The 26,908-nt window shown below is 37.0% G+C and overlaps 1 protein-coding gene across 1 annotated transcript in view; it reads right to left on the bottom strand.

The window, feature by feature from the left end:
* ENOX2 (ecto-NOX disulfide-thiol exchanger 2) overlaps window positions 1-26,908 on the bottom strand; it is a 257,188-nt gene that overhangs the window by 67,864 nt on the left and 162,416 nt on the right. Inside the window, exons 6-9 of the mRNA XM_049766997.1 lie at window positions 26,130-26,363; window positions 19,580-19,792; window positions 16,631-16,737; window positions 1,461-1,575 (exon numbers count right to left, since the gene is read on the bottom strand). Of these exons, the coding sequence (XP_049622954.1) occupies window positions 1,461-1,575; window positions 16,631-16,737; window positions 19,580-19,792; window positions 26,130-26,363 (669 nt within the window). The remainder of the gene's footprint in view (window positions 1-1,460; window positions 1,576-16,630; window positions 16,738-19,579; window positions 19,793-26,129; window positions 26,364-26,908) is intronic.

Genomic DNA, 26,908 nt, shown 5'->3' with positions numbered 1-26,908 from the left:
AGGGTTCAGATACAGATCTACAGGTATAGGGAGAGTTAATTTTGACAAAGGAGTCAAAAACATGAGTGGAGCAAGGAAAGGCTCTTCAACAAATGATGCTTGAATACTGGTCAGTCACATGCAAGAAACAAATTCAAACCCTTTTTAACACTATGCAGAAAATTAAATAAAATAGACTAAAGAATTTAATATTAGACATGAATCCATGGATTATATTAAAGGAAACATAGGTAGAACACTTCATGATATTGAAGTTAGAGCCATCTTAAATGATTCAATGCCACTGGCAAAGCAAATGAAAGCAAAGACAAATATATCAGAGTACATCAAACTAAGAAGTTTCTGTACTGAAAAAGATACAATGACCACTATTTAAAGACACCCACATACTTGGAAAGAACAAGTACCCACCACTCATTGCTAGAGAGTTGCTATTCAAGATATATAAAGCACTGGGAGATCTTCACAAGAAACAAACAACAATCCTATTAAAAATAGGAAGAAGAAATCAAGAGAAACTCAAAGACATACAGATGGCCAATAGATATATTAAAAATGTCTAAAACTCAGCTATGAATAACTTTGTAAATCATGGTGCTTTAATAAAATAGAATTAAAAAGCATTCTGCATCACTTTCATCAGAAAATGCAAATCAAAACAACAGAGATATTGTCTCAAACCAATGAGTTTGGCAGAAATTCATAGAAAATGAAAACAATTAGTATTGGCATGAAGGGTATGGTGTAAAAGGAACTCTCAGTCACTCCTCGTGAGAATGTCAACTGGTGCAGGCTTTTGCGAAAATAATATGGACACTTTTTATAAAAACAACAACTAGGAAATTAGCTCCATATAATTTTGCAAATTCTAGTTCTTTGCATTTACTCCAAGGGCCCCTAAACTATTTTGAGAAGTCATTTGTACTCCTAAATTCATAACAATACTATTCACAATAGCCCAAATCTGAAAACAAATAAAATGTCCAAGTACAGATGACCTGATAAAGAAAATATAGTATACATACACAATGTAATATTACTTGGCATTACAGAAAGATGAAATCATATAGTCTGCTGCTATATGGGTTGATCTGGAAATTATCATGCTAAGTGAAGTTTGTCAGAAGGAGAGGGAGGTAGAGACTTATTTTCCTCATATATGGGCTATAAAGAAACATAGTTGGAGGATAAAAAATATACCAACAGGCAACAGAAACTGAGAACTGGTCATCAGTAGGAAGTTTAGCATAGCACAGTGGGGCAATGAAGTGGGGGGAAACTAGGACAAGGGTGGACTCAAGCAGACACTGGTGTAAGATGTAGTGCTGGAATGTTTAATGTATGAAACCTTACTGGTAACAATTTTGTAAACCATGGTGCTAAAATAAAATTTAAATAAAATAAAATGCAATACCATTTTTATTAGAAGTTAGTGAAAAATATATCAGGATTGCTTTTACCTGGTTCTTCAGCTTCTTTTGCTTCAGTTGTTTCTTCTATTTCATCATCAGACATTTCCATTTCTTCTTCTCGTCTGATTCCCATTAATTCGTCGTTATGAATGTTGCGAATTTCCTAAGGTTAAAAAGATAGGTGGTTAAGGAGGGAAAGCCTTGACAATGTAGAGGAAATGATTAGAATGAAGAAGAGTGAAAGCAAATTTTCTGATACATTAAAAAACTCCAGAGAACTCTTAAGGCAAAGACATAAGGGCATGTTGAAGCTGAATCCATTTCAATAGATAAAGCAACTATTATACAGCTGGCTTGTATATGACAGTCATTCTATATAGTCTTTCTTTATCAGATAGTGATTATTTTAACAAACTTTTAGACATTGAATCACAATGAGTTTTAGAGCTACAAAGTTATTTGCAATTATTTACAGGAGTACAGTGTATCCACACCAACCTCCATCACCAGCATCCACTTCCTTCCAAGAGATGACTCTTATGTCTCTCTAATACTGTTGATCAGGAAAAATCTTTTGAAACTTATTCATGTATATTTCTGGACATTCCCTTAAGTGTTTTGTTATGTTCACCTTCTCATATTAAATCTTTTGATTTTGCTGTTTTTCATCCTCTTCCCTCTCCACTTGTACACAAGAGAACTCTTAATTGAATAGGTTTGTAAGCCACAGCAAAAATAAATGTTAGGAGTGAGCTTCTATTAGGTTACAACTTCTATGGATAATGACTGTACTATCTGAACAAAACACACAACCAAAGTCCTACCTCTTAGACACCATGGTGGCATTGTAGAATGAACAAAAGCAAGCATATTCTTAAGAATGGTTTTTCAGCTTTTCAGTCATTTATTCTGAGAGCAGACCATAGCTAGCACCTCAGAAGCAGATAAAAGTTTTAATAGACAATCCAAAATTGTTATTTTTCCAAAGAAATCAGGAAGAATTCAGGGCAAACCAGCTACTGAAAAGTGATAAGGATATCAAAGAATGGGGAGGAGAGAGAAATAGAGAGGGGAAGGGAGGGGAGATAGAAGTTCTGTGTATAAGATCTGTTCACACGCATGGATTTTTTACAATTTTGTCTTCTGGGCCACAGTTGCAGTGCTCAGGAACTATTCCTGGCTCTTTGTTCAGGATAATGGAGGTGGGGGAAGACTGTATGTAGTGACAGGGATTGAACAGAGTCCAGTAGCATAAAAGAGCACCTTGGGATATGTTCCAATTTCACAAAGGCCGACTTCTGAAGCCACAAGAATCCAGGACAGATTACAAAACACACAATTAAGGCTAAACAGATTGAAATGAGATGTGAGTTACCATAAGAGATCATGTCTATGATCTAAAACAATGAAGTAAATTCACCACTAAACTAAGTGAACAAAGCGAGCATACTTTGGAAGTATGTAATGAATCCAGAGTTTAAAAAGCAGAGCTAGGGGCTGAAGAGATAGCATGGAGGTAAGTCATTTGCCTTGCATGCAGAAGGACTGTGGTTCTAACCCCAGCATTCCATATGGTCCCCCGGGCCTGCCAGGAGCAATTTCTGAGTGTAGAGCCAGGAGTAACCCCTGAGCATTGCCGGGTGTCACCCAAAACCCAAAACCAAAAAAAAAAAAAAGTAGAGCTAGAGAGCTAAAACAGGGTTCTTCTGATATCTCTGGCATTATGTGTGATCCTGTGCACAGGTAGGAATGACTCCTGAGCACAGAATCAGAAGTACCCTGAGCACCACCTGGTGTGGTCCAATCCCCTCATCCAAAAGCAAAATATTGACAAAATGTTAGTAAAGTCAATTTCCTTGACATACAAAAATTAGAAATAATCCATTTTCAAGGTAAAAGGCAATCAACAGAGACCAAAACTTGAATCAGATGCTGCAATTAGCAGATAAGGAATTAAAGCAACTTTTATAACGATCTTAATAACAAACAGCATAAGAAAAGATAAAGTCATGAAATTTGCTGCTAAATGGGGAGACCTGGAGAATATCATGCAGAGTGAAGTTAGCCAGAGGGAGAGAGACTGATGTAGAATGATCTACCAGTGGTCCTCAAACTTTTGTTTGTTTGTTTGTTTGTTTTGAGTCACAACCAGCAGCACTCAGCGGTTATTCCTGGCTCTAAGTTCAGAAATCGCTCCTGGCAGGCTTGAGGGGCTATATGGGATGCGGGATTCAAACTAACATCCTTCTGCATGCAAGGCAAATGCCCTACCTCCATGCTATCTCTCCAGCCCCTGGTTCTCAAACTTTTTAAACAGGGGGCCATTTCACTGTCCCTCAGACCATTGGAGGGCCGGACTATAGTAAAAACAAAACCTGAAAAAGTTCCTATGCATACTACATATATAATATTTTATAGTGAAAAAACAAAACGAGAACAAATTCAATATGTGCCCCCCAGGCCATAGTTTGAGGACCACTGATAGACTGATGTAGAATGATGAAGGTTATAAAGAAACATAATGATGGACTAACAGATACCCAAAGACAATGGCAACAAAGGACTTAAGTCTGATAGTAAGTAGGAAGCATTGCTCTTGAGAGGGCTGGGAACAGGACAGGGAGAGGGTAACATCTATGGTGGAAGTGATCAGTTGGGAGGTGAAGGTGCTGAAAGGTGGTCAAATATGTAAGAAACCCTGTCAGCAACAGTACTGTAAGCCATAGTGCATACATTCACATTTTAAAATGTGCCTCTTGGGTCTGAGAGATAGTACAGTGGGTAGGGTAATTGCCTTACATGTAGCTGACCTCGGTTTGTTCCTCAGCATCCCTGAGCAAACCAGGAATGATTCCTGAGTACAGAGCCAGGAGTAACCCCTGAGTGATGTCGGGCATGGCTCAAACACAAAACCAAAAAAATAGTGCCTCTTGTAGAAGCTGAATAGTAAATGGGAGGCAAATGGGAGTGGGTAAGCATTGGTGGAGGGAAGTAGACACTGGTGAAAGGAATGGATGCTGAAACATTGTGTGCCTGAAAGCCAATAATTAATAACGTTGTAATTTCATGTTTGTAAAATAAAAGACTTAAAGAAACTTAAAAAAGAAATAAGCTCATATAAATGAAATAACATAGGAAATGTTAGCATAGAAGTAGGAACTTTAAAAACAAAGAGTGTCTAGAATCATAGTACAGTGGTTAGTGAATTTACATAGGTTCAATTCCCTGCATCCAATCTGATCCCCTGAACACCATCATCAGTATTTTCTGAGAGTAGAGCCAGGAGTAATCACTGAGCACCACCAGGTGTGGTCTAAAAACAAAATTAAATTAAATTAAAAATAGAAATGATCAAATTGGGAAATATACTACCTAAAGTAAAAGTAATTGGATGAGCTTAATAGGTAGACTGGAGATGATAAACAAAAGAAGCAGAGATAAAAATCAGAACAAAGAAAAATGAACTAGAATAATAGGGTGATTCAAAATTCTTAAAGATAAGCATCATCAGAAGTCAGAGTGATAGAACAGTGGTAGAGCGTTTGTCTTGCACACAGCTTCCCAGGACGGACACCTGTTTGATCTCCAGAGTCGCATATGGTCCCCTAAGTCAGGAGCGATTTCTAAGCTCATAGCCAGGAATAACCCCTCAGTGTCACTGGGTGTGACCCAAAAACCAAAAACCAAAAAAAAAAAAAAAAGAAAGAAAGAAAAAAAAGAAAAGATAAGCATCACCAGCTTGGCCACAAAATAAAGAGAAAAAAAAGAAACAAAAAAAAAATGGGGCTGGAGATGCAGTGCAAGCGATAGGGCGTTTGCCTTGCATGTGCTAACTTAGGAAGGACCCTGGTTCAATCTCCCTGCGTCCCAGATGGTCCCTCAAGCCAGGAGCGATAGTGCATAGCCAGGTGTAACCACTGAGCATCACTGGGTGTGGCCCAAAAAGCAAAACAAAAACAAAAACCCAAAAAACTGAACAAAAATAGGTTGATATTTCTCAAATTTGGTAAGATACTAGTCTCTATATGCAAAGAACTCAGTGACTCAGTGTGGAAAAGTATGACTAGAAACACCAGTGTCCAAATGATGAAAATAAACATAAAGAAAAATGATTAAACTAGTTAGTAGTCTTACTGTGGTAATCAATTCACAATGCATATAATCTAAGTTATTATATACAGTGTCTATACTTCAATAAAGCTTGGGGAAAAAGAAATTCTTAAAAGCAGCCAGAAAAAAAATAACTAACATTATATTCAGGGAACAATAATTTGAATGCTTTGCTTTATTTCAGCTACAATAAAGTTCAGAAGTCAGGGGAACAATATCTTTAAAGTATAAAAAATATAAACATCTGTGTATTCAGAATTTTATGTTCAGAGGAAATTATTTCAAGAATGAAGATGAGATAAATGTTTCAGACAAATATAAAAGAATTAGTTCTCTAAAGATTTTCACCCTTTGGGTATGTAAAAGAAAAATGTTCAGGTTGAGGGGAAGTATAGTTAAATGTAAATGAAGGCATAAGGAATGGTGAATAATGATCAAAATCACAATGGAAAAGTCACATTTTTGAATCAAAGTAAGTATTAGAATTGTACATTTTTTGGAGTAACTTGCAATCCTTTGGAGGCCACTTGATGCCTGTCAGAGGTTCTTAGCAATGAACTGAGAATTCTTGCTTAGGTTAGTCCCAATTGCACCATCATACAGGAGATACCCAAAGCTGTCTGGTAATAGCTGCTGCCATTTACAAAGATTATAAATATTTCAAATGAATGTCTTAATTATTAATGCTATAGCTATTTGCAATATCAAATAATATCCCTTTTTGATTTCTTTTAGTAGGAAAATGAATGATTTACATGCCAAGTTAAGAAAGATAAATAAAAGTACCTTTTAAAATGAACTGTTTAGTTTTATCATGAAAAGTTAAAGAAGTAATAGTAGAACAGAAGTAATAGAAAACAGAAATATAATAACATAACATTTTATGTGCTGCAGGGACATTACTTAAAACAGAAGAAAATAATGACTTGCTAGAGAAAAATGAACTTTAAGGGTCGGTACCTAGGGAGAGATTTGCTGGGACTTATTCAAACTCATTGCACGGAGAACAATATAGGAATTGCTCATTTCTAAGAATTCATTCTATTTCAGTCGTCTGTATTTCAGTTATCATCAAAGAGCTGTTAGTGGAAAAGTGATTATAATGAGCTTTGGCACTAGGAAATTCAAATATTATACAATTTACTGCATCACATAAAGTCATAGCCCTTCTAGTTGTCAAAAAATGTAGGTTGTCATAGGGTATAAACTGAGACCAAGTTTCGATCCACAAACATCTTAGAACTCTGGGAAAGTTACTGTGCTTCTCAGAAGAATACATTTTGTTACTTCTAGGGAACCCGTCCCAGGAAAGAAAGATCTAACTGAGAGATAAGGCATGTCCAAAATAAAAAGTTTATACCCATACCTGCCGCCCCAACATACCATCTGATTGATTCAAGGAGGGCAAGAAATCGCAATCTCTTCTTGGGAGGGTTGAAGTATGGTGGTTGGATTTGAACATGCCCCTTTAGATAATCCCTGTGAAATATGGCAGCTATTTTTGGACATGCCCCTTTGGATAACCCCTGTGTAATAAGTTGAATGGACATGCCCCTGGACATGCCCCTTGGACACACCCCTTCCAGGCAGCAAAGCAGCAGGCCGACTTTCAGCTTACTTCAGTGACTTGCTCAATAATGGCGAATTCCTACAAATATCTATCATAACAGATATATAGGCAAATTTGTGTCAATACCTTGAAATGCAGTAGGAATAAGGAAGTTTCCTAGTGATAAATAAAACGAGGATAAGAAAAGTTAGTGAAGGGTAGGAGAGATGGCGTAACGGTATGCCTTGTACGCAACCGATTCAGGACAGATGGTGGTTTGATTTCTGGCATCCCATATGGTCTCCACGAGCCTGCCAGGAGCGATTTCTGAGCCCAGAGCCAGGAGTAAGCCCTAGCGCCACTGAGTGTGGTCCAAAAAAAAAAAAAGAGAAAGAAAGAAAGAAAGAAAGAAAGAAAGAAAGAAAGAAAGAATGAAAAGAAAGAAAAAGAAAGAAAGAAAGAAAGAAAGAAAGAACAGAAAGAAAGAAAGAAAGAAAGAAAGAAAGAAAGAAAGAAAGAAAGAGAGAAAGAAGAAAGACAGAAAAAGAAAGAAAGAAAGAGAAAAGAAAGACAGAGAAAGAAAGAAAGAAGAAAGAGAGAAAGAATGAAGAAAGAGAGAAAGAAAGAAAAAGAAAGAAAGAAGAGAAAGAAAGAGAGAAAAAAGGAAAGAAAAGCTAGTGAGGGACTTGGTCTATACTCAGTCTGATGTCCCACAAGTAGCTGCCATGCCACTCATCAGACAACTCCATATTATTTTATTCTCAAAAGAGATGTAAACCAAGCTATGACTGGGTTTATGAAGGGGGCAGGTCAAATCACAATCTTGCCAAAGTCTTGACAGCTGCACCCACAATCCACATTTGCTGCCTTGCCAATAGCACAACTTAATCACTTTACCACTGTTCCCTGCAGTTTCAGCTAGTACACCCAAACTCCAGGTATGCCATTTTGGGGCTGAGAACTTGAAGGTCTTCTAGGAGTAAATGCAAGCTGCTTCTCTCCTGATCTTTCATACTTCGAGAAGCTGCAACAGTCACAGATATGCCCTATAGTTGAAGCCACGTCAGCCACAGAAACTGAAGTTTCTGGATTGTGCAGCTGCATATATGTAGCTACGTGACATCTCCAAAATTTTAGTACTGACACCTCAGTAGGAACAGACCAAATTCTATGTCAAAGTAGAAGCCATCTAAGGGTAACAAACAAAACAGTAACACTGAACAATCAACTAGCAACAAATAGCTTATTAAAGCTTCAGACAATTTATGACCCCATTGTGAAATATAACAATTTTCACAATTTTTTGCTGAGGTTTTCTAAATAATTTCATTACCACTAAGTTGTAAACAAGCAATATAAAGTATATTATTTCATGTCTGCCAAGGAGGCAAACATGGGAATGGGTGGAAAACCAGGGATAATGGAGGGAATCTTATACTGGAGATGGGATTGGTATTGGCTCATGGAATGCCAGAAACAAATGTATTATGAATTATTGTAAATTAGGGTGTTTGAATAAAGCAATAAAAATAAAAAACTATTTAGTCATGCAGGCAAACTCGCAATGTAGAGCACTATAACCACTAGACAATTCTTCTTAGCTATAGAGAAACAAAGGCCCGTATTAGCTCTTGAAGGCAAATTCTAGGGTGCCATTCTAATGTATGTGGAACATTTATATTTTTATTTTATTTATTTGGTTTGGTCTCAAGGGTCACTCCTGACTGTGCTCAGGAATCACTCTTGGCATGCTGGGGGACCATATGGGATGCCAGGAACAAACCCAGTTGGCTGCTTGCAAGGCAAATGCCCTACATGCTTTAGTATCTCTTCTGACCCTGGGAAACATTTTTTATATTAGAATACCCCTGAGTAATGGAAGTAAGATTTTAATTATTTTTGTTTGGACTGTAGCCAAAAGTGTCTGGCTAATTGCTAGATTCCTGGAGGTACATAGTGATGGTGACTGTAGTGATTATAGGGTTGTTTGGATTTAACCTGGGGTTCCAGCACACAAAGTATAAGCCTTAGTCTGTTGATCTCTCAGTTCAAGATTATAATTCTTTCAAAACCTTACCATGGAAACTCTTAGTAGCTAAGGTGTCTGTTTTCGGTTATTCATTGGATCAAAAAAGCTCCATATCCAGAAGCCAAATAGATATTTAGGAAATACTTTGGAAATGAAGGGCTAAAAGAAGGCATTCACTAGATAAGGGCAGGAGGAAGACTTTGGACTACTGATATGCAGGCAAATGGGAAAAAATTGTCTCCCTAATGTGCCTAATTTCCCATTCTAATATTTGGTTCTAGTGTTAAAACAAAAACTGGGCAGGAACATGTAATTCCACTAACTACTTATTATGCACATTTGTATGACTTCACCTGAAACTTCTAGGTCACATCCCTGAAAATTCACATGAAAAGGATAATATAGGCCTCCTTGAGTTCTTTTTTATTTAAACAACTTTATTACATACATGATTGTGTTTGGGTTTCAGTCATGTAAAGAACACCACCCATCACCAGTGCAACATTCCCATCACCAATGTCCCAAATCTCCCTCCTCCCCACCCAACCCCCGCCTGTACTCTAGACAGGCTTTCTATTTCCCTTGTACATTCTCATTATTAGGAGAGTTCAAAATGTAGTTATTTCTCTAACTAAACTCATCCCTCTTTGTGGTCAGCTTCATGGGGTGAGCTGTTAATTTCCAGCTCTTTTCCTTTCATGTCTGAAAGTTGTTATTGCAAGAATGTCTTTCATTTTTCTTAAAACCCATAGATGAGTGAGACCATTCTGTGTCTTTCTCTCTCTCTGACTTATTTCACTAAGCATAATAGATTCCATGTACATCCATGTATAGGAAAATTTCATGATTTCATCTCTCCTGACATAATATTCCATAGTGTATATGTACCACAGTTTCTTTAGCCATTCATCTGTTGAACAGTATATTGGCTGTTTCCAGAGTCTTGCTATGGTAAATAGTGCTGCAATGAATATAGGTGGAAGGAAGGAATTTTTGTAATGTATTTTTGTGTTCCTACGGTATATTCCTGGGAGTGGTGTAGCTGGGTCATATGGGAGCTCGATTTCCAGTTTTTGGAGGAATCTTCATATTGCTTTCCATAAAGGTTGAACTAGACAGCATTCCCACCAGCAGTGGATAAGAGTTTCTTTCTCTCCACATCCCTGCCAACACTACTTGTTCTCATTCTTTGTGATGTGTGCCAATCTCTGAGGTGTGAGGTGGTACCTCATAGTTGTTTTGATTTGCATCTCCCTGATGATTAGTGATGTGGAGCATTTTTTCATGTGTCTTTTGGCCATTTGTATTTCTTCTTTGTCAAGTGTCTGTCCATTTCTTCTCCTCATTTTTGATGGGATTAGATGTTTTTTTCTTGTAAAGTTCTGTCAGTGCCTTGTATATTTTGGAGGTTAGCTCCTTATCTGATGGGCATTGAGTGAATAGTTTTTCCCACTCAGTGGGGGGCTCTTGTATCCTGGGCGCTATTTCTTTTGAGGTGCAGAAGCTTCTCAGTTTAATATATTCCCATCTGTTAATCTCTGCTTTCACTTGCTTGGAGAGTGCAGTTTCCTCTTTGAAGATGCCTTTAGACTCAATGTCCTGGAGTGTTTTACCTACGTGTTGTTCTATGTATCTTATGATTTCGAGTCTGATATCAAGGTCTTTCATCCATTTGGATTTAACCTTCATACATGATGTTAGCTGGGGGTCTAAGTTCAATTTTTTGTAAGTGGCTAGCCAGTTGTGCCAACAGCATTGCTGAAGAGGCTTTCTTTGCTCCATTTAGAATTTCTTGCTCCTTTATCAAAAATTAGGTGATTGTATGTCTGGGGAACATTCTCTGAGTATTCAAGCTTATTCCACTGATCTGAGGGCCTGTCTTTATTCCAATACCATGCTGTTTTGATAACTATTGCTTTGTAGTACAGTTTAAAGTTGGGGAAAGTAATTCCTCCCATATTCTTTTTCCCAATGATTGCTTTAGCTATTCTAGGGTGTTTATTGTTCCAAATGAATTTCAAAAGTGCCTGATCCACTTCATTGAAGAATGTCATGGGTATCTTTAGTGGGATCACATTAAATCTGTACAATGCTTTGGGGAGTATTGCCATTTTAATGATGTTAATCCTGCCAATCCATGAGCAAGGTATGTGCTTCCATTTCCGCGTGTCCTCTCTTATTTCTTGAAGCAGAGTTTTATAGTTTTGTTTGTATAGGTCCTTCACATTTTTAGTCAAGTTGATTCCAAGATATTTGAGTTTGTGTGGCACTATTATGAAAGAGGTTGTTTTCTTAATGCCCATTTCTTCCTTATTACTATTTGGTGTATAGAAAGGCCATTGATTTTTGTGTGTTAATTTTGTAGCCTGCCACCTTGCTATATGAGTTTATTGTTTCTAGAAGCTTTTTAGTAGAGACTTTATGGTTTTCTAGGTAGAGTATCATGTCATCTGCAAGCAGCAAGAACTTGACTTCTTCCTTTCCTATCTGGATTCCCTTGATATCTTTTTCTTCCTAATCGCTATAGCGAGTACTTCCAGTGCTATGTTGAATAGGAGTGGTGAGAGAGGACAGCCTTGTCTTGTGCCAGAATTTAGAGGAAAGGCTTTTAGTTTTTCTCCATTGAGGACAATATTTGCCTCTGGCTTGTGGTAGATGGCCTTAACTATATTGAGAAAGGTTCCTTCCATTCTCATCTTGCTGAGAGTTTTGATCAAGAATGAGTGTTGGACCTTATCAAATGCTTTCTCTGCATCTATTGATATGATCATGTGATTTCTATTTTTCTTGTTGTTGATGTTGTGTATTATGTTGATAGATTTACGATGTTAAACCATTCTTGCATTCCTGGGATGAAACCTACTTGATCGTAGTGGATGATCTTAATGGGGCCTCCTTGAGTTTTTACATCACTTTTCAGCTTGTGATTTATTTATTTGTTTATTTATTTATTTATTTATTTATTTGCTTTTTGGACTACACCCTGTGATGGTCAGGGGTTACTTCTGGATATGCGCTCAGAAATGGCTCCTGGCTCAGGGGACCATATGGACACCGGGGGATTGAACCGAGGTCTGTCCTAGATAGGCTGCAGGATCAAACCAAGGTCCATCCTAGATCAACTGTATGCAAGGCAAACAACCTACTTTTGTGCTATTGCTCCGGCCCTAGCCTGTGATTTCTTAAAAAAAGGCAAAATATTAATGATTTCGAAAAATAAATTATAATGACTTCATGTCTTGAATGGACATTTTCCCCTGAAGTTTAGAGAATCACACAATGATATGTAATAGATAGACTTGAAATCCAATATGGAGGAAAATGCATGAAATCACTCTTGTACAAGCTGCTATTTTTGATTTATTGTAAAGTAAGCAAATCACAAATCATCACACATTATTTATCTCAGAACAATTTATATGGGCTTTATTTTATTCATGTAATATGATAGGAATGTGATGATAAGAAAATAAAATTCTCTTATTAAGGGTGTAATAAAATTGTTCATATCCAGACTTTCAATATTAGCAGGGTGTTTGGTAGGAAGGAATTATATAAAAATATGAAAATGGGCAAAAGATAGAGAAATAGATTCAACACATTTTGATTTAATGCTGATTTAACACAATGAAAGGAACACAAATATAGATGATAAATAAAAATCAGTTAGATGATACATAAGGGAAATGGATGAGGTTGATTTGAGTTATATTAATATGCATTTTGGTGACTTAAAGCTAATAACTGTTGTTAATGAAAATGGATCCTAAACAAAGGACATGTAGTTCGCAGAATTTGGAATAGTAAATAGTAAATCAAGAAAGTTAATTAACTGATTAAGGTTTTTGGTCCATAACTGGTGGTGCTCAGGGTTACTCCTAGCTGTGCTATCAAGAATTACTCTTGGTGGCCTCAGGAAGTATAGGCTGGGGATAGAACCTGGGTTGGCTGCATGCAAGGCAAATGCCCTACCAGCTATACTATAGCTCCTGCCCTCTAGAAAGTTATTTTAACAACCATAGTATTTCCTCTGATGAGAATGCTAGTAATTATTAAGCTCCTTGCCCAGTCCAATGGTATAAAACCTAATAGGGAGGAGACACTCTAACAGCCATTACAATAGCTATGTTTCTAAGTACCATCAAACTTTTTAACCTAGACTAGATTTTCAATGAGATAAATATGTAGGTTTTAAGTGACTATGGAAAAGAGAGCCTACAACACATAGATTTGTCAGTAAAGTAGAAACTAATTTTCAGTAAAGGAGGTACTTCAGTATTCTCCTGTTATCAGATCTAATTTTTTTCAGCCACACACACATATACATGAGGAAAGTCAACCACTAAAAAGGTGCATCTGCAAACTTACCTGCTTGATATATACTACCAAAGAGAGTCCCTAAGATTCTTGAACTTCTGCCTTTAAACAATCCCCCTATTCCTCTAGCACCTCTTTTTATTAGAGCAGAAGAGGTTTGGATCCTGCAAAAAGGATGGCTATAAGACAAGGACCAGATGCTCTGTGACAAGAGGAGGGCCACCTAGTGCTTTGTTTCCAGAGGCAACTGATTAAAAAAGTTAAATGCCAGAAATTTATGTTGAAGAATGCTTGATTTATCAGTTGTAGCTTTAATGCTCTGGTAAAGAAAAAAGCCAACTGATTTGATTAATTTATTGAACACTCTCTCTGATTCTCAATGAGGTGCTTGTAGGCAGCCCCTGGTTGAGATGATAGTTTGTCACTTTCCACAGTATAACTCCTTTCAGTCTAAATATTTGCCTGCGATCAAGTGAAAGGAGGCTGAGGTAAAAGCCCATATTTTGAAAAGGCACCAGTATAAAGTAAGGGAGGTCTTTTAAGGAATAAAGTAGCAGGGTGAGGTAGGCAATTGGCTCTGTCTTACTCTCAGTAACTTTGCTATTCAATAATCCTTAAAGTTAAACATCATTTAGTCCAATCTAATATTCAGGAAGCAATTGAGGGGGTTAATTCTACAAAATATAACACACACCATGCAATGTATAACTCATGACAAATCACTTTGGCTATGTATTTCATACTTGTCACTGTGTTAAGGTCTGTTGTAATGTTAGGTGATGGTGTACAAAGCCCTTCATTCTTACAGGCCAGAAGAGATGTCCAACTCCCTGGCACAGCTGTCTTTATAGAGGACACAGTTTTTTATTAGAGGACACAGTTAAACTCAAATATTCTCATGCCTTACTTTTTCACAGGGATATGTTCTGAGAAATACACTGTCATGCAATTTACTGTTGTGTCAGCAAGAAATACAGGATGTAATGACACAAGCTTCATTATAGAGTACAGCCTATTAAGTGCCTATGCTATTATATGTTATAGTTCATTGGAACTAGAGTCATGTATGTGGTTCATTCTGGAACTAAAACATGATGATGATCTATGACAGCACATACCCTCTAGGTATATATGCTTGACATAACTGCAGAGAACCCTGACGAAGAACCTATTCATAAAGATCTTATTGCAAAATTATTTGGGAAAGGTTTGTGGCCTAGACAAGTCAGTGATACAACCAGCAGCACTTTCCCTTCTACCAAAAGGCCATATTGCACATTAGGGTTTTACATAAAGGGAAGGGCTGTTTGAGCAAGTTCTTCCAGCCCCTCAGGGAGAAACACAAACAAAGAAAGATAAATAATAAAAAAATAAAATAAATAATTAACCTTGTTATTATACCATGGTAAACCGTACCAAGCATTTTTTATCTAAATCTTTATTCTTCTGAAGTAAAAACTCTAGAGCTATTAAATGGTACTCCTCCTTTGGATCAATTCTGTTTTACCATTTTAAAGACCATCTAACCCTGCCTTGAATATCGTAAGGCCTGAAACAGTGTGTATCCAGTAAATGTTAGAATTGATATGTTGAATTGTGTTTGCTGACATGCAAAAATATAAAATAGCACTGGGATTCCAAAATCAAGTTGTGCTATCACAAGTAAATAGCTTTGCTTGTTTGTTTTTTTAAACAATTATATGCAACCCTACCCTTAACAGAATTATAAGTTATGGTGCCTAAAATAAGTCTTAAAATTTTAGAAAAATGTTACTGGTTTTTCACAATTCTTTGTGTATCAAAAGATATGTTTTTAGTGAGTTCTCTCATGATATTCTTAGAACTCTTTGCTGTGCCAGAATTCATGGCTCAAGGTCACTTTACAACCAGTTAAAAACCATGAGAAACAGAAACTAACCAGCCAAATCCTTGTTAGCCACTCTGTCATATATTCTCATAAAGACAGAATATATGAAGAAACTTAGGAAGACAAAAGATTTGCTTACTCAAAATCACAAGGCAATTTTTACCAGAGCCTACAGTAAAAATTTCTTTTCTTGAGTATAAGTACACTTTTAGCTGTGTACTTTGTGTATAAACACGTGACTCATTTTCCTCACATGCCAAACATGAATACTATAGTCATATGATAAATGAAAATAAAACAACATATTACTTACACAGCACTTAGATTTTATGAATGGTCTCATATCTCCTATCTGGTTTAATCCCATAAAACTGTCTTCATCCTTTGCTCCAATTTATATATAAAGAAATAAGAGCATGAGAAAAATTTAATAACTTGCTCATTGTCAGAGCTGAGATCTGGATTCATGTCTGCCTCCAAGTTCAATGTTCTTTCTACTACATATCTATAGAAAGCACATGTAGGTAGAGATTACCAATGTGAAAGTGCTTTATAAAATATAAATCTCTTACAAATGCTATTTAAATGTTAAGGAATATGACAACCTTTTCTGGTAGGTATGATAGCAATACTATCAGACTAGCAAAGAGAATTCAGCAACAGAGTGAAAAAGGCATTTCCCATGCTGACCAAGTGTCAGGGCTGTTCCTGCAAGAACAGAGGAATTTGAAGACCATATGGAACCATTCCAAAGGCAGATCTCAAAAAAATCTTGGTTTGTATCTCAGATTGGGAATAGAAACACACTCACATCAGACATTTCAGAATTGTGCTAATCATGTTACAGGAGTGGAGAGGTATGTATTAAAATTTGAAACTAGAGTCCTCTGATATCTTTATGGCTATAGCCTATAAACAGAACTGAACAGGCTTGATATAATAAACTTAGATATATTAATGTTCCCTTGTAATATCAGAGACTTTTGGGTTGAATTCTTAAGACTCTCGTATAAAGGTTAAGACAGTGTTAATATTACTGATCAGGTCAGTAATTACTGTTATACTCAACAGTATAGCTTAGAGAAGTAAACTTCATTTTCACTACTAAGGTTTTCAACTAGCAGAATGCATTCAAGACAGTACGTGTACATTTATTACCCATTGGGCAGCAGGTGGTCTGGACATAGTGACAGGCTGTAGAACACAACTTAGTGTTTCATTAGGACCTTGTTGCGACCATGGGAGCTTGACACAGTTTAATTCTGGCTAAACTCCAAATCAATACCTTGTTAAAGAAAGAAATTGTCCCCTGGAGGGGCTACCAGATAGAGTGAAAATTTACCAACCTCAGCTTGTTTGCACCAAACGCTGATGTTTTTACGCTGGGCCTTTGTAAAGTGGTCCCATGCCTTTTGCTTGGAAGCGGAATGATACACAGCTACTATCTGCTCAACTGTAGAGTCAGATCAGCAGTTGAATCAGGTCGGGTATCATCCATACATGGCAAAAGAGAAAAGAAATAAGAAAAACCATCAGGTTTGTTGTATCATCTCCAAGTAACATTGGTAGGCGAAGGCTGTGCTCAGAGCATTGAAAATGCTCTGAGTATCAGGGTACCTATCTCTCTATTTGACACTTTAAGAAACTCTGAAAAATGTCTCTAGGACTACACATACACTGGATACCTGAGTATCAGGTATTTATCTCAACAGCAGAGATAATAGTGCACAAAGAAAGTGAACTCAAGAAAGTTTGGGGTAAGATGGTGACTAAAGTTCATTTATTTGTTTGTGTTTTTTGCCCATACCCAGAAATACTCAGAGATTATTTCTGGCTTGGCACTCAGAAATTACTCTTGGTAATGCTCAGGCATACGAGATGCCAGGGATCGAATCCAAGTTGGGTGCATGCAAAGCAAATACCTTTCCCACAGTACTATGGCTCTGATCCAATGACAGGCAGTCTGTGTTCATTCAGGTAGAAGAGGTAAGTGCTATGGTGAGTGTGACTTAGTATTACTGACCCTGTACAACCTTAAGGTGAACAATGAGGAGTATTAAGATCCTTGGACTAGATTGAGCTAGAGTTCTTTAATAATGAGATGTCATGGAAGACTTATTTTTAAGAACATGTAAAATTTGCGTGAAATGTTGTCAGGTGATTTGACTTCATGCTAAACATTTTGTGATGTTAAAAATATCCTTGGACTGAAGGCTTCCTTCATAAACTGACTCTTCCAAAGGAACGCTTCTCACTTCAACAGAATATAGTTATTTGGTAATCTTGAGAACTGTTTAACCAGCACTGTCAAATTTAAGTCCCATATAAATAGAATCTAAGTACAATTCGGCATGTTGACTGGAGGATGATGCTCTAAGGAAGGATTTGGTGTAAGTGTAGCTCTAGAGACATTTTTTCAGAGTTTCTTAAAATGTAAAATAGAGAAATGTGTACAGACACTTGAGGGTTGTAGAGAAGGTCAAGAGTTGGGACATTTAAATATGACTTTTTGAACAAAAAATGGAAGGAAGATAGACTGCCACATTGTTTTCCAAGTTAAAATGTTCCATAAGTTTGATTTTTTACAGCCCTGATTATGCCTAATGAGTGGTCCATATTGTCAAGCCTCATGCTGCTCACCTTTTCAACTTATTCTGTAGTTCTAAAACATATGATTTTTTCCTCCTGCATTGCAGGCTAATATATTCTTTCAAAATAAAATGGAAAATAAAATGACTTCTCCTTATTCCCAACTGTATATGAGTCAAATATCAGATATCAGCTCTGAGAAGAATAGGCCATAATTGCTAAGAAGCAAAGCCAAAAAATTACCTTTATTCTACGGTGGAAACAGTTTATAACTTAAAGTGCAGGGACCAAAGAGATTGTACAGCGGGTAAGGCATTGAACTTGAATGCAGCAGAGGTAATCTGTCCCTGCACTGCATATGGTCTGCTAAGTTATCCCTTTGTGCAGAGCCTGGAGTAAGCCCTGAGCAGAGTTAGGTAGAATTCAAACACTGAAAAGAAAAAATATGAGTACAGGTTGTGGAGATGGCTCAGAGGTCAGGGTAGATTCCAATTATGACCCCTCTTGTAACTGATTGGCCCCTTGAGTACCAATGGGGTGTTCCTAGTGCATCCCCATTTTCTAGAGCCCTGGCAGCTCTCTATATTCAGGTCCCTGTATTGAATCAGTCAGTTTGGCTGGGCAAGTATTGTTGAGAGTAGATTCTGGGAACTCTGAGGCCCTATCCATCAAAAAAGATTTGAGTATATAATTTTCTAATAATCAAAAACTTTATTTGAGAAATTTTCTCATTGATCTCAACTATGAGGCCTTAGAAATAGTTGGACTGTTCTTTCTTTTTGAAAAATAGTCATTTTGAAAAAAATAGTCATTTTGGTTGTTTCCATCCTGTTTCAGTGTTTAAGACAGAAAAGGAAATGTATTAGAAAGGAAACTGAAAACAAAAACAATGAAATTCCAAATCTGGTTTTCGTTCAATCACCTTATAGTCACATTTATCACCAAAAATAAAAACTTAAAAAAATCATTGCATGATAATAAGAGTGAAATCTGAAGCAAAGTAGCTAATGCTACATTTTAAACTTCAGCAATGATACCCTCAAATTTACTCTACACCTCAGCCTACTTGAAAATTAATTGCCTTGAGGACTTGCAAAAGTAAAAGCACAGAATTGGGGCATAGGTATCAGTGTTCATTTTTTATTTTTTGGGTCACACCCAGGTTCTGTGCTCAGGGATCATTCTTGGTGGTGTTCAGGGGAACATATAGGATGCCTGGATTTAACATGCTGGCCACATGCAAGGTACTTCTATCTGCTATACTATTTCTCTAGTTCATCAGTGTTCCTTTCTAAGAAATTTTAAGGAACCAAATTAATTTTTATTAAAAGAAATTTACTTAGAAAGATTTGAGAACAGAAAATGACAATAAGTGTACAAGAGAGAACAATGTGGGCCTCTTCAGAGAGGAAAACACTAAAAATGTTTGTTATAGTTCTAAGTTATGATAGCATGCTTACAAGATATCAATGTCTATGGTACAGTTACTACAAGTCATCAATCAATGTTTCTAAGGAAAGAAAGTAGATATATCAGAGGAAAATGGAAAAATGAGGTGCCCACATATATGCATTTAAACTGGAGCTTTAAACCATCGTACAGGCAGAAACCAAGGTGCCGAGGAAGGAATGTGAAGATGGCACTGGACCTTTGGGCAGAAAAAATGGTTAATTGGCCCTCTAAGCTTCCAGAATTCTATTACTCACATTGAATAAGAATTCCAGAAAGAGCTTGTTTGAATTTTTCCTTTGCTTTTTCCATGTCTTTTTCATGGGTAGCCTTCTCATTCACCAGGCGGCGGACGTGGCTGTTGGCTGACTGTATCATTGAGTAGAAGTTGTTGGCACTTCGACGGTTGACCTCCCCTCGTTCGATCCAGGTGAGCAAAGTCTGTACAGCTTCTGAGAATTTGGAATCATCTGTAAAAGAGATGTTCTCCTATTATTATTTATTTTAATATTATTTGTATAATATATATAAAATATTTATTATTTATTTATTAATTTTATTATCGTTTTAGAATAATCAAAAGTAACCACATTTCAATCTGCTTTACCAAATTTCTACTACGGAAGGTCACTGTGACTTTTTGGGTGGTTGTTCAATGAACTACTGATGCTGAGGAATCCTTATACACATCATATATTGTCTGACAAAAATACCTGCCTTTTGAGATTAATGGTGTGAATGTGATTCTCCAGTGCTGCCAAACATGACCCTAGAGTCTGCTCTTTGGCACCCCGATCCAAAACTGAGTGTGTGATCGATGGCCCATGATAGCAGGTGTGGGAAAGCACCACAATTAAAGTATGTGATTTGATTTTCAAGCAATGAAAGATACAAAGCACCACAGTAAGGGTGGGCAGGAGTGTGGCTGTCTACAGTCAGAAGGTACAAGAACACTTTAATAGAATATGACTCTGGAAAGCCTATGTGCAAGTATTCTAGATAAAAGTGAACACTACAACCAAGTGTACGTGTGACCTCCTAGTCATAACAGCATCAATATATGATTCGTTATAGTCAATATGAAGAATTTTCAGAAAAATTTCCCGAGTCTCCTTAAAGTTCTCTGTACTGATAAAATGTTTACATAATAAAAATTCCTTAACCTTCTTGGTTGTGCATGTATATAATGTATTAATAATTTGCCAGACAACTTCAGAATTCTCTATTCTATTTTTTAAATAAGGAAAATTATATGAATCATAAATTTCCTTTGAATTTGACAGTGCCTTTATCCTGGATCCATGAAATTAGAGGGTAGGAAGAATTCTCAGGACTGCATTCTCTATTATAAATCCATCTGTAACCCTTTATAACTTTATTCTTGCATTCAACCCACATTCAAGACCTCCAATTCAGTCACAATCATTCTCTCTCTCTCTCTTTTTTTTTTGGTTTTTCGGCCCACACTCATTTGATGCTCAAGGGTTTCTCCTAGCTGAGCGCTCAGAAATTGCCCCTGGCTTGGGGGGACCATATGGGATGCCAGGGGATTGAACTGTGGTCAATCCTTGGCTAGTGCTTGCAAGGCAGACACCTTATCTCTAGAACCACCTTGCCAGCCCCAACACAATCATTCTCTTTATTACATTAATTCATATCCCGGTTCTCTTGTTTGAGGAACATTGCAAATAGATTTCTGTGACTAGTTAGAAGTTATTCTCTAACCCCAGAAAAAACACCCCAAGACAAATCCTAGTCACAATGACGAATCCCACAGATAGAGACAGAATTCTGAAAGCAGCTAGATTGAAAAGAGAAATTACATTCAAGGGAACATCCTTGAAATTAACTGTAGACCTGTCACCGGAAACACTCAAGGCCAGAAGGCAGCGGTGGGACATAGTGACAAAACTCAATGAAATAAATGCTTCGCCTAGAATACTGCACCCAGCAAAACTCAGTTTCAGTATTGAAGGAACAATACATGGTTTCACAGACAAACAACAGCTCAGAAACTTTACAGACTCAAAACCATTCTTAAAAGAAAAACTGAATGGCCTACTTTAAGACAAGACTGACCAACAGACACACCAAACTCCAATATAAAAATGGCACCAACTCCCAGGACAATTCTTTCTCTCAATGTCAATTAACTAAATGCACCAGTTAAGAGACACAGAGTGGCTAAATAGATCAAAAACTCAATCCAACCTTCTGCTGCCTACAAGAAACGCACCTGAATAGTCAGAACAAACATAGACTCAAAATAAAAGGCTGGAGGAAAATCATCCAAGCAAACAACACCCATAAAAAAGCTGGAGTGGCCATACTAAAATCAGATGATGCAAACATTATACTTAGGAAAGTTGTAAGGGACAAAGATGGACGTTTTGTATTAATCAAGAGATACGTATGGCAGGAAGAAATCACTCTCCTAAACATATATGCACCGAATGAGGGGACAGCAAAATATTTAATAAAATTGTTGACAAATCTGAAAAATAATATCAATAATAACACAATAATTGTGGGAGATCTCAACATGGCACTGTCAACACTTGACAGGTCAACCAGACTGAAACCCAACAAGAATATACTAGACCTGAAAAGATAAATGGAAGAAAGAGGCCTAGTAGATATATATAGGACACTCCACCCCCAGAAGCCTGGATACACATTCTTCTCTAATGTACATGGGACATTCTCCAGGATAGACTACATGCTAGCACATAAAACATACCTCCATAATTTCAAGAGGATAGAAATTTTGTAGGCTACCTTCGCTGAACACAAGGCCCTGAAATTATATGTGAACTACAAAGGGACACAAAAGAAATACTTTAATACCTGGAAGTTAAACAGCCTAATACTGAATAACCAGTGGGTCCGAGATGAAATCAAAGAGGAAATCAAAACCTTCCTACAAACAAATGACAATGGAGACACAAACTATCAGAACCTATGGGACACAGCAAAAGAGGTACCGAGAGGAAAATTTATAGCTTTCAAGCACACATCAGGAAAGAAGAAGGGGCATACCTGAATAGCTTAATGATGCAGCTCATAGAATTAGAAAGTACTCAACAAAAGTAACCAAAAATAGGGAGACAGAAGGAAATAACAAAGCTGAGAGCAGAAATCATTGAAGTGGAAACCCAAAAAAACAATGCAAAAGATCAACGAAAGCAGAAGTTGGTTCTTTGAAAAAATAAACAAGATTGATAGACCACTGGCAAAACTAACAAAGAAAGAGAGAGAAACTTGATAACTCATATTAGGAATGAAAAAGGAGAGATCACTACTGATATGGTGGAGATCCAAAGGGTAATCAGAAACTACTTTGAGAAACTCTATGCCACTAAAAATGAGAACCTGGAAGAAATGGATAAATTCTTGAACTCATAATCTTCCATGGTTAAATGAAGAGGATGTAGCATATCTAATCACACCCATCACTATTGAGGAAATTAAGACAGTAATCAAATGTCTGCCCAAAAACAAAAGTCCAGGCCCAGATGGATTTACTAATGAATTCTTTCAAACCTTTCAAGAGGAACTTCTACCAAACCTGGCAACATTCTTTCCTGAAATCAAAAAACAGGAACATTTCCAAATAGCTTTTATGAAGCCAACATCACCTTGATACCTAAACCAGACAGAGATGCTACAAAAAAAAAAAAGAAAAGAAAATTACAGACAAATATCGCTGATGAATACAGATGCAAAGATCCTCAAAGAAATCCTGGAAAATAGGATTCAATGCCTCATTAAGAAGATCATCCACTATGATCAAGTAGGTTTTATCCAGGAATGCAAGGATGGTTTAACATCTGTAAATCTATTAACATAATACACAACATCAACAAGAAAACCAGAAATCACATGATCATATCAATAGATGCATAAAAAGCATTTGATAAGGTCCAACACTCATTCTTGATCAAAACTCTCAGCAAGATGGGAATGGAAGCAACCTTTCTCAATATAGTTAAGGCCATCTACCACAAGCCAGAGGCAAATATTGTCCTCAATGGAGAAAAACTAAAAGCCTTTCCTCTAAATTCTGGCACAAGACAAGGCTCTCCTCTCTCACCACTCCTATTCAACATAGCACTGGAAGTACTCGCTATAGCAATTCAGCAAGAAAAAGATATCAAGGGAATCCACATAGGAAAGGAAGAAGTCAAGTTCGTGCTGTTTGAAGATGACATGATACGCTACCTAGAAAACCCTAAAGTCTCTACAAAAAAGCTTCTAGAAACAATAGACTCATAGAGCAAGTTGGCAGGCTACAAAATTAACACAAAAAATCAATGGCCTTTCTATATACCAAATAGTAAAAAGGAAGAAATGGACATTAAGAAAACAACCCCATTCACAATAGTGCCACACAAACTCAAATATCTTGGAATCAACTTGACTAAAAATGTGAAGGACCTATACAAACAAAACTATAAAACTCTGCTCCAAGAAGTAAGAGAGGAGATGCAGAAATGGAAGCACATACCCTGCTCATGGATTGGCAGGATTAGCATCATTAAAATGGCAATACTCCCCAAAGCATTGTACAGATTTAATGCTCTAAAGATTGTACAGATTTAATCCTCTAAAGATCCCCATGACATTCTTCAAAGAAGTGGATCAAGCACTTTTGAAATTCGTTTTGAACAATAAACACCCTAGAATAGCTAAAGCAATCATTGGGAAAAAGAATATGGGAGGAATTACTTTCCCCAACTTTAAACTGTACTACAAAGCAATAGTTATCAAAACAACATGGTATTGGCATAAAGACAGTCCCTCAGATCAGTGGAATAGGCTTGAATACTCAGAGAATGTTCCCCAGACATACAATCACCTAATTTTTGAAAAAGGAGCAAGAAATCCTAAATGGAGCAAAGAAAGCCTCTTCAGCAATGCTGTTGGCACAACTGGCTAGCCACTTACAAAAAATTGAACTTAGACCCCCAGCTAACATCATGTATGAAGGTTAAATCCAAATGGATGAAAGACCTCGATATCAGACCCGAAACCATAAGATACATAGAACAACACTTGTAGGTAAAACACTGCAGGATATTGAGACTAAAGGCATCTTCAAAGAGGAAACTGCACTCTCCAAGCAAGTGAAAGCAGAGATGAACAGATGGGAATATATTAAACTGAGAAGCTTCTGCACCTCAAAAGAAATAGCGCCCAGGATACAAGAGCCCTCCACTGAGTGGGAGAAACTATTCACCCAATACCCATCAGACAAGGGGCTAATCTCCAAAATATACAAGGCACTGACAAAAATTTACAATAAAAAAATCTAATCCCATTAAAAAATGGGGAGAAGAAATGGACAGACACTTTGATAAATAAGAAATACAAATGGCCAAAAGACACATGAAAAAATGCTCTACATCACTAATCATCAGGGAGATGCATTTCAAAGCAACTATGATGTACCACCTCACACCACAGAGATTGGCGCACATCACAAAATGAGAACAAGCAGTGTTGGTGGGGATGTGGAGAGAAAGGAACTCTTATCCACTGCTGGTGGGATTGCTGTCTAGTTAAACCTTTATGGAAAGCAATATGGAGATTCCTCCAAAAACTGGAAATCAAGCTCCCATACGATCCAGCTATACCACTCCTAGGAATATACCGTAGGAACACAAAAATACAATACAATAATCCCTTCCTTCCACCTATATTCATTGCAGCACTATTTACCATAGCAAGACTCTGGAAACAGCCAATATACTGTTCAACAGATGAATGGTTAAAGAAACTGTGGTACATATACACAATGGAAAAGAGATGGAAGTATCAGCTCATCTCATGAAGCTCACCACAAACAGGGATGAGTTTAGTTAGAGAAATAACTACGTTTTAACTATCCTAATAATGAGAATGTACGAGGGAAATAGAAAGCCTGTCTAGAGTACAGGCGGGGTTGGGTGGGGAGGAGTGAGATTTGGGACATTGGTGATGGGAATGTTGCACTGGTGATGGGTGGTATTCTTTACATGACTGAAACCCAAATCCAATCATGTATGTAATAAAGTTGTTTAAATAAAAAAAGAAAATATATTTAATGTAAAATCATAAGTTAATATTATCCATCATGTTCATATGACCCTAGATCAGTTATTACTTATGAAATAAACTTTATTAGTGAAGAAAATAAAAATAAAAAAGAAGTTATTCTCTAATGTTAAAGTAGTAGGTCAGCTCCTTCAAAGCTTCTAGTCCAGCTTTCTTTTCTAGCTGCCATGTACATCTATTAACGACTACTGAGAGCATTAGAATTCTACTAAGGACCCATTCTAGCACTCTGAAGAGTGAATGGAAATACGCTTACTTCAATTTGAACTTTTTTCTCTAGCCGGTGTTTCAGTATTTCTTCCTGGGGGTCTCACACTTAGTGCTTGTATACACTTGGTTATGGTACAATGGGGATTTTATTTTGCTCTAGTCTAGGAATTCCAAACAGCAGTGCCATGGGGATTGCTCTGAGCATAGGAGCAAATGCTGTAACTGAATTTAAGGTCTCATATCTTCAAGGCAAGCTCTACCTGGGCCTCATATTGTTTGGATATAAAAATGACAATACTTGAGATAGTGAATAGCAAAGACACAGAATGGCTAGACACATATCCTGAGTTCTTAAGTTATTCTGTATATCAACCTATGTCAGGCACCAACATACTTACAATCTAGGAGGGTAGAAATGTAGGGCACCAACAACATAATACTCATTATTAAATATACCTCAAGGAAATTATTTCAATGACAAATCTCTAATGTCTTTCTCACCTTTCAGTTTTTCAGCAACAATGCTACATTCGTGATCTGAATAGTGGACCACTGGTGGTGGAGATGGTGGGCGCAGTCTTTCTTCCTCCATTCTTCTACGATGACGCTCCTCTCTTGCAAGCATGCGCTGTTTACACTCCCACTCATAGAGGTCATCTCTAGCTTGTGCAAAATCAACATGGAGACGGCCAGTGTCTTTCTTGTCTGTGCTAGATCCCAGGCGAATGCGGTAACCTAGGTGCATAGAGGAAGAGAGAAAAAGTATTATAGAGTATCCAAGAAAGTAAAGAGCTGCAAATACTTTTTGATATTTTGTATTTAAAATACTAAAATATTTGGATTTTAGGTTATATTATAATCTATGGGTTGGATCAATTTAATTTTTAGTACTTCTAAATATCTATTTGTCATTTTACTTCTGGCAGAGGTAGGTTGTGTGGGTAGTAATATCAAGAATGTGTCTTCTCACATACCCTGCTCATGAAATGGCATGATTAATGTCATTAAAATGGCAATACTCCTCAAAGCATTGTACAAATTTAATGCAACCCCTCTAAAGATACCCATGACATTTTTTCAAAGAAGTAGATCAAACACTTCTGAAATAATTCATTTGGAACAATAAACATACACGAATAGCTAAAGCAATCCTTGGGAAAGGAATATGTGAGGCATTATTTTCCCCAATTTTAAACTGTATTACAGAGCAATAGTTATCAAAACAGCATGGTATTGGAATAAAGATAGATCCTCAACTCAGTGGAATAGACTTGAATATT

The sequence above is a fragment of the Suncus etruscus genome, chromosome X, assembly GCF_024139225.1.
Source record: "Suncus etruscus isolate mSunEtr1 chromosome X, mSunEtr1.pri.cur, whole genome shotgun sequence".
In the NCBI taxonomy this organism is placed as follows: Eukaryota; Metazoa; Chordata; class Mammalia; order Eulipotyphla; family Soricidae; genus Suncus; species Suncus etruscus.
This window is presented reverse-complemented; position numbering and strand designations above follow the sequence as displayed.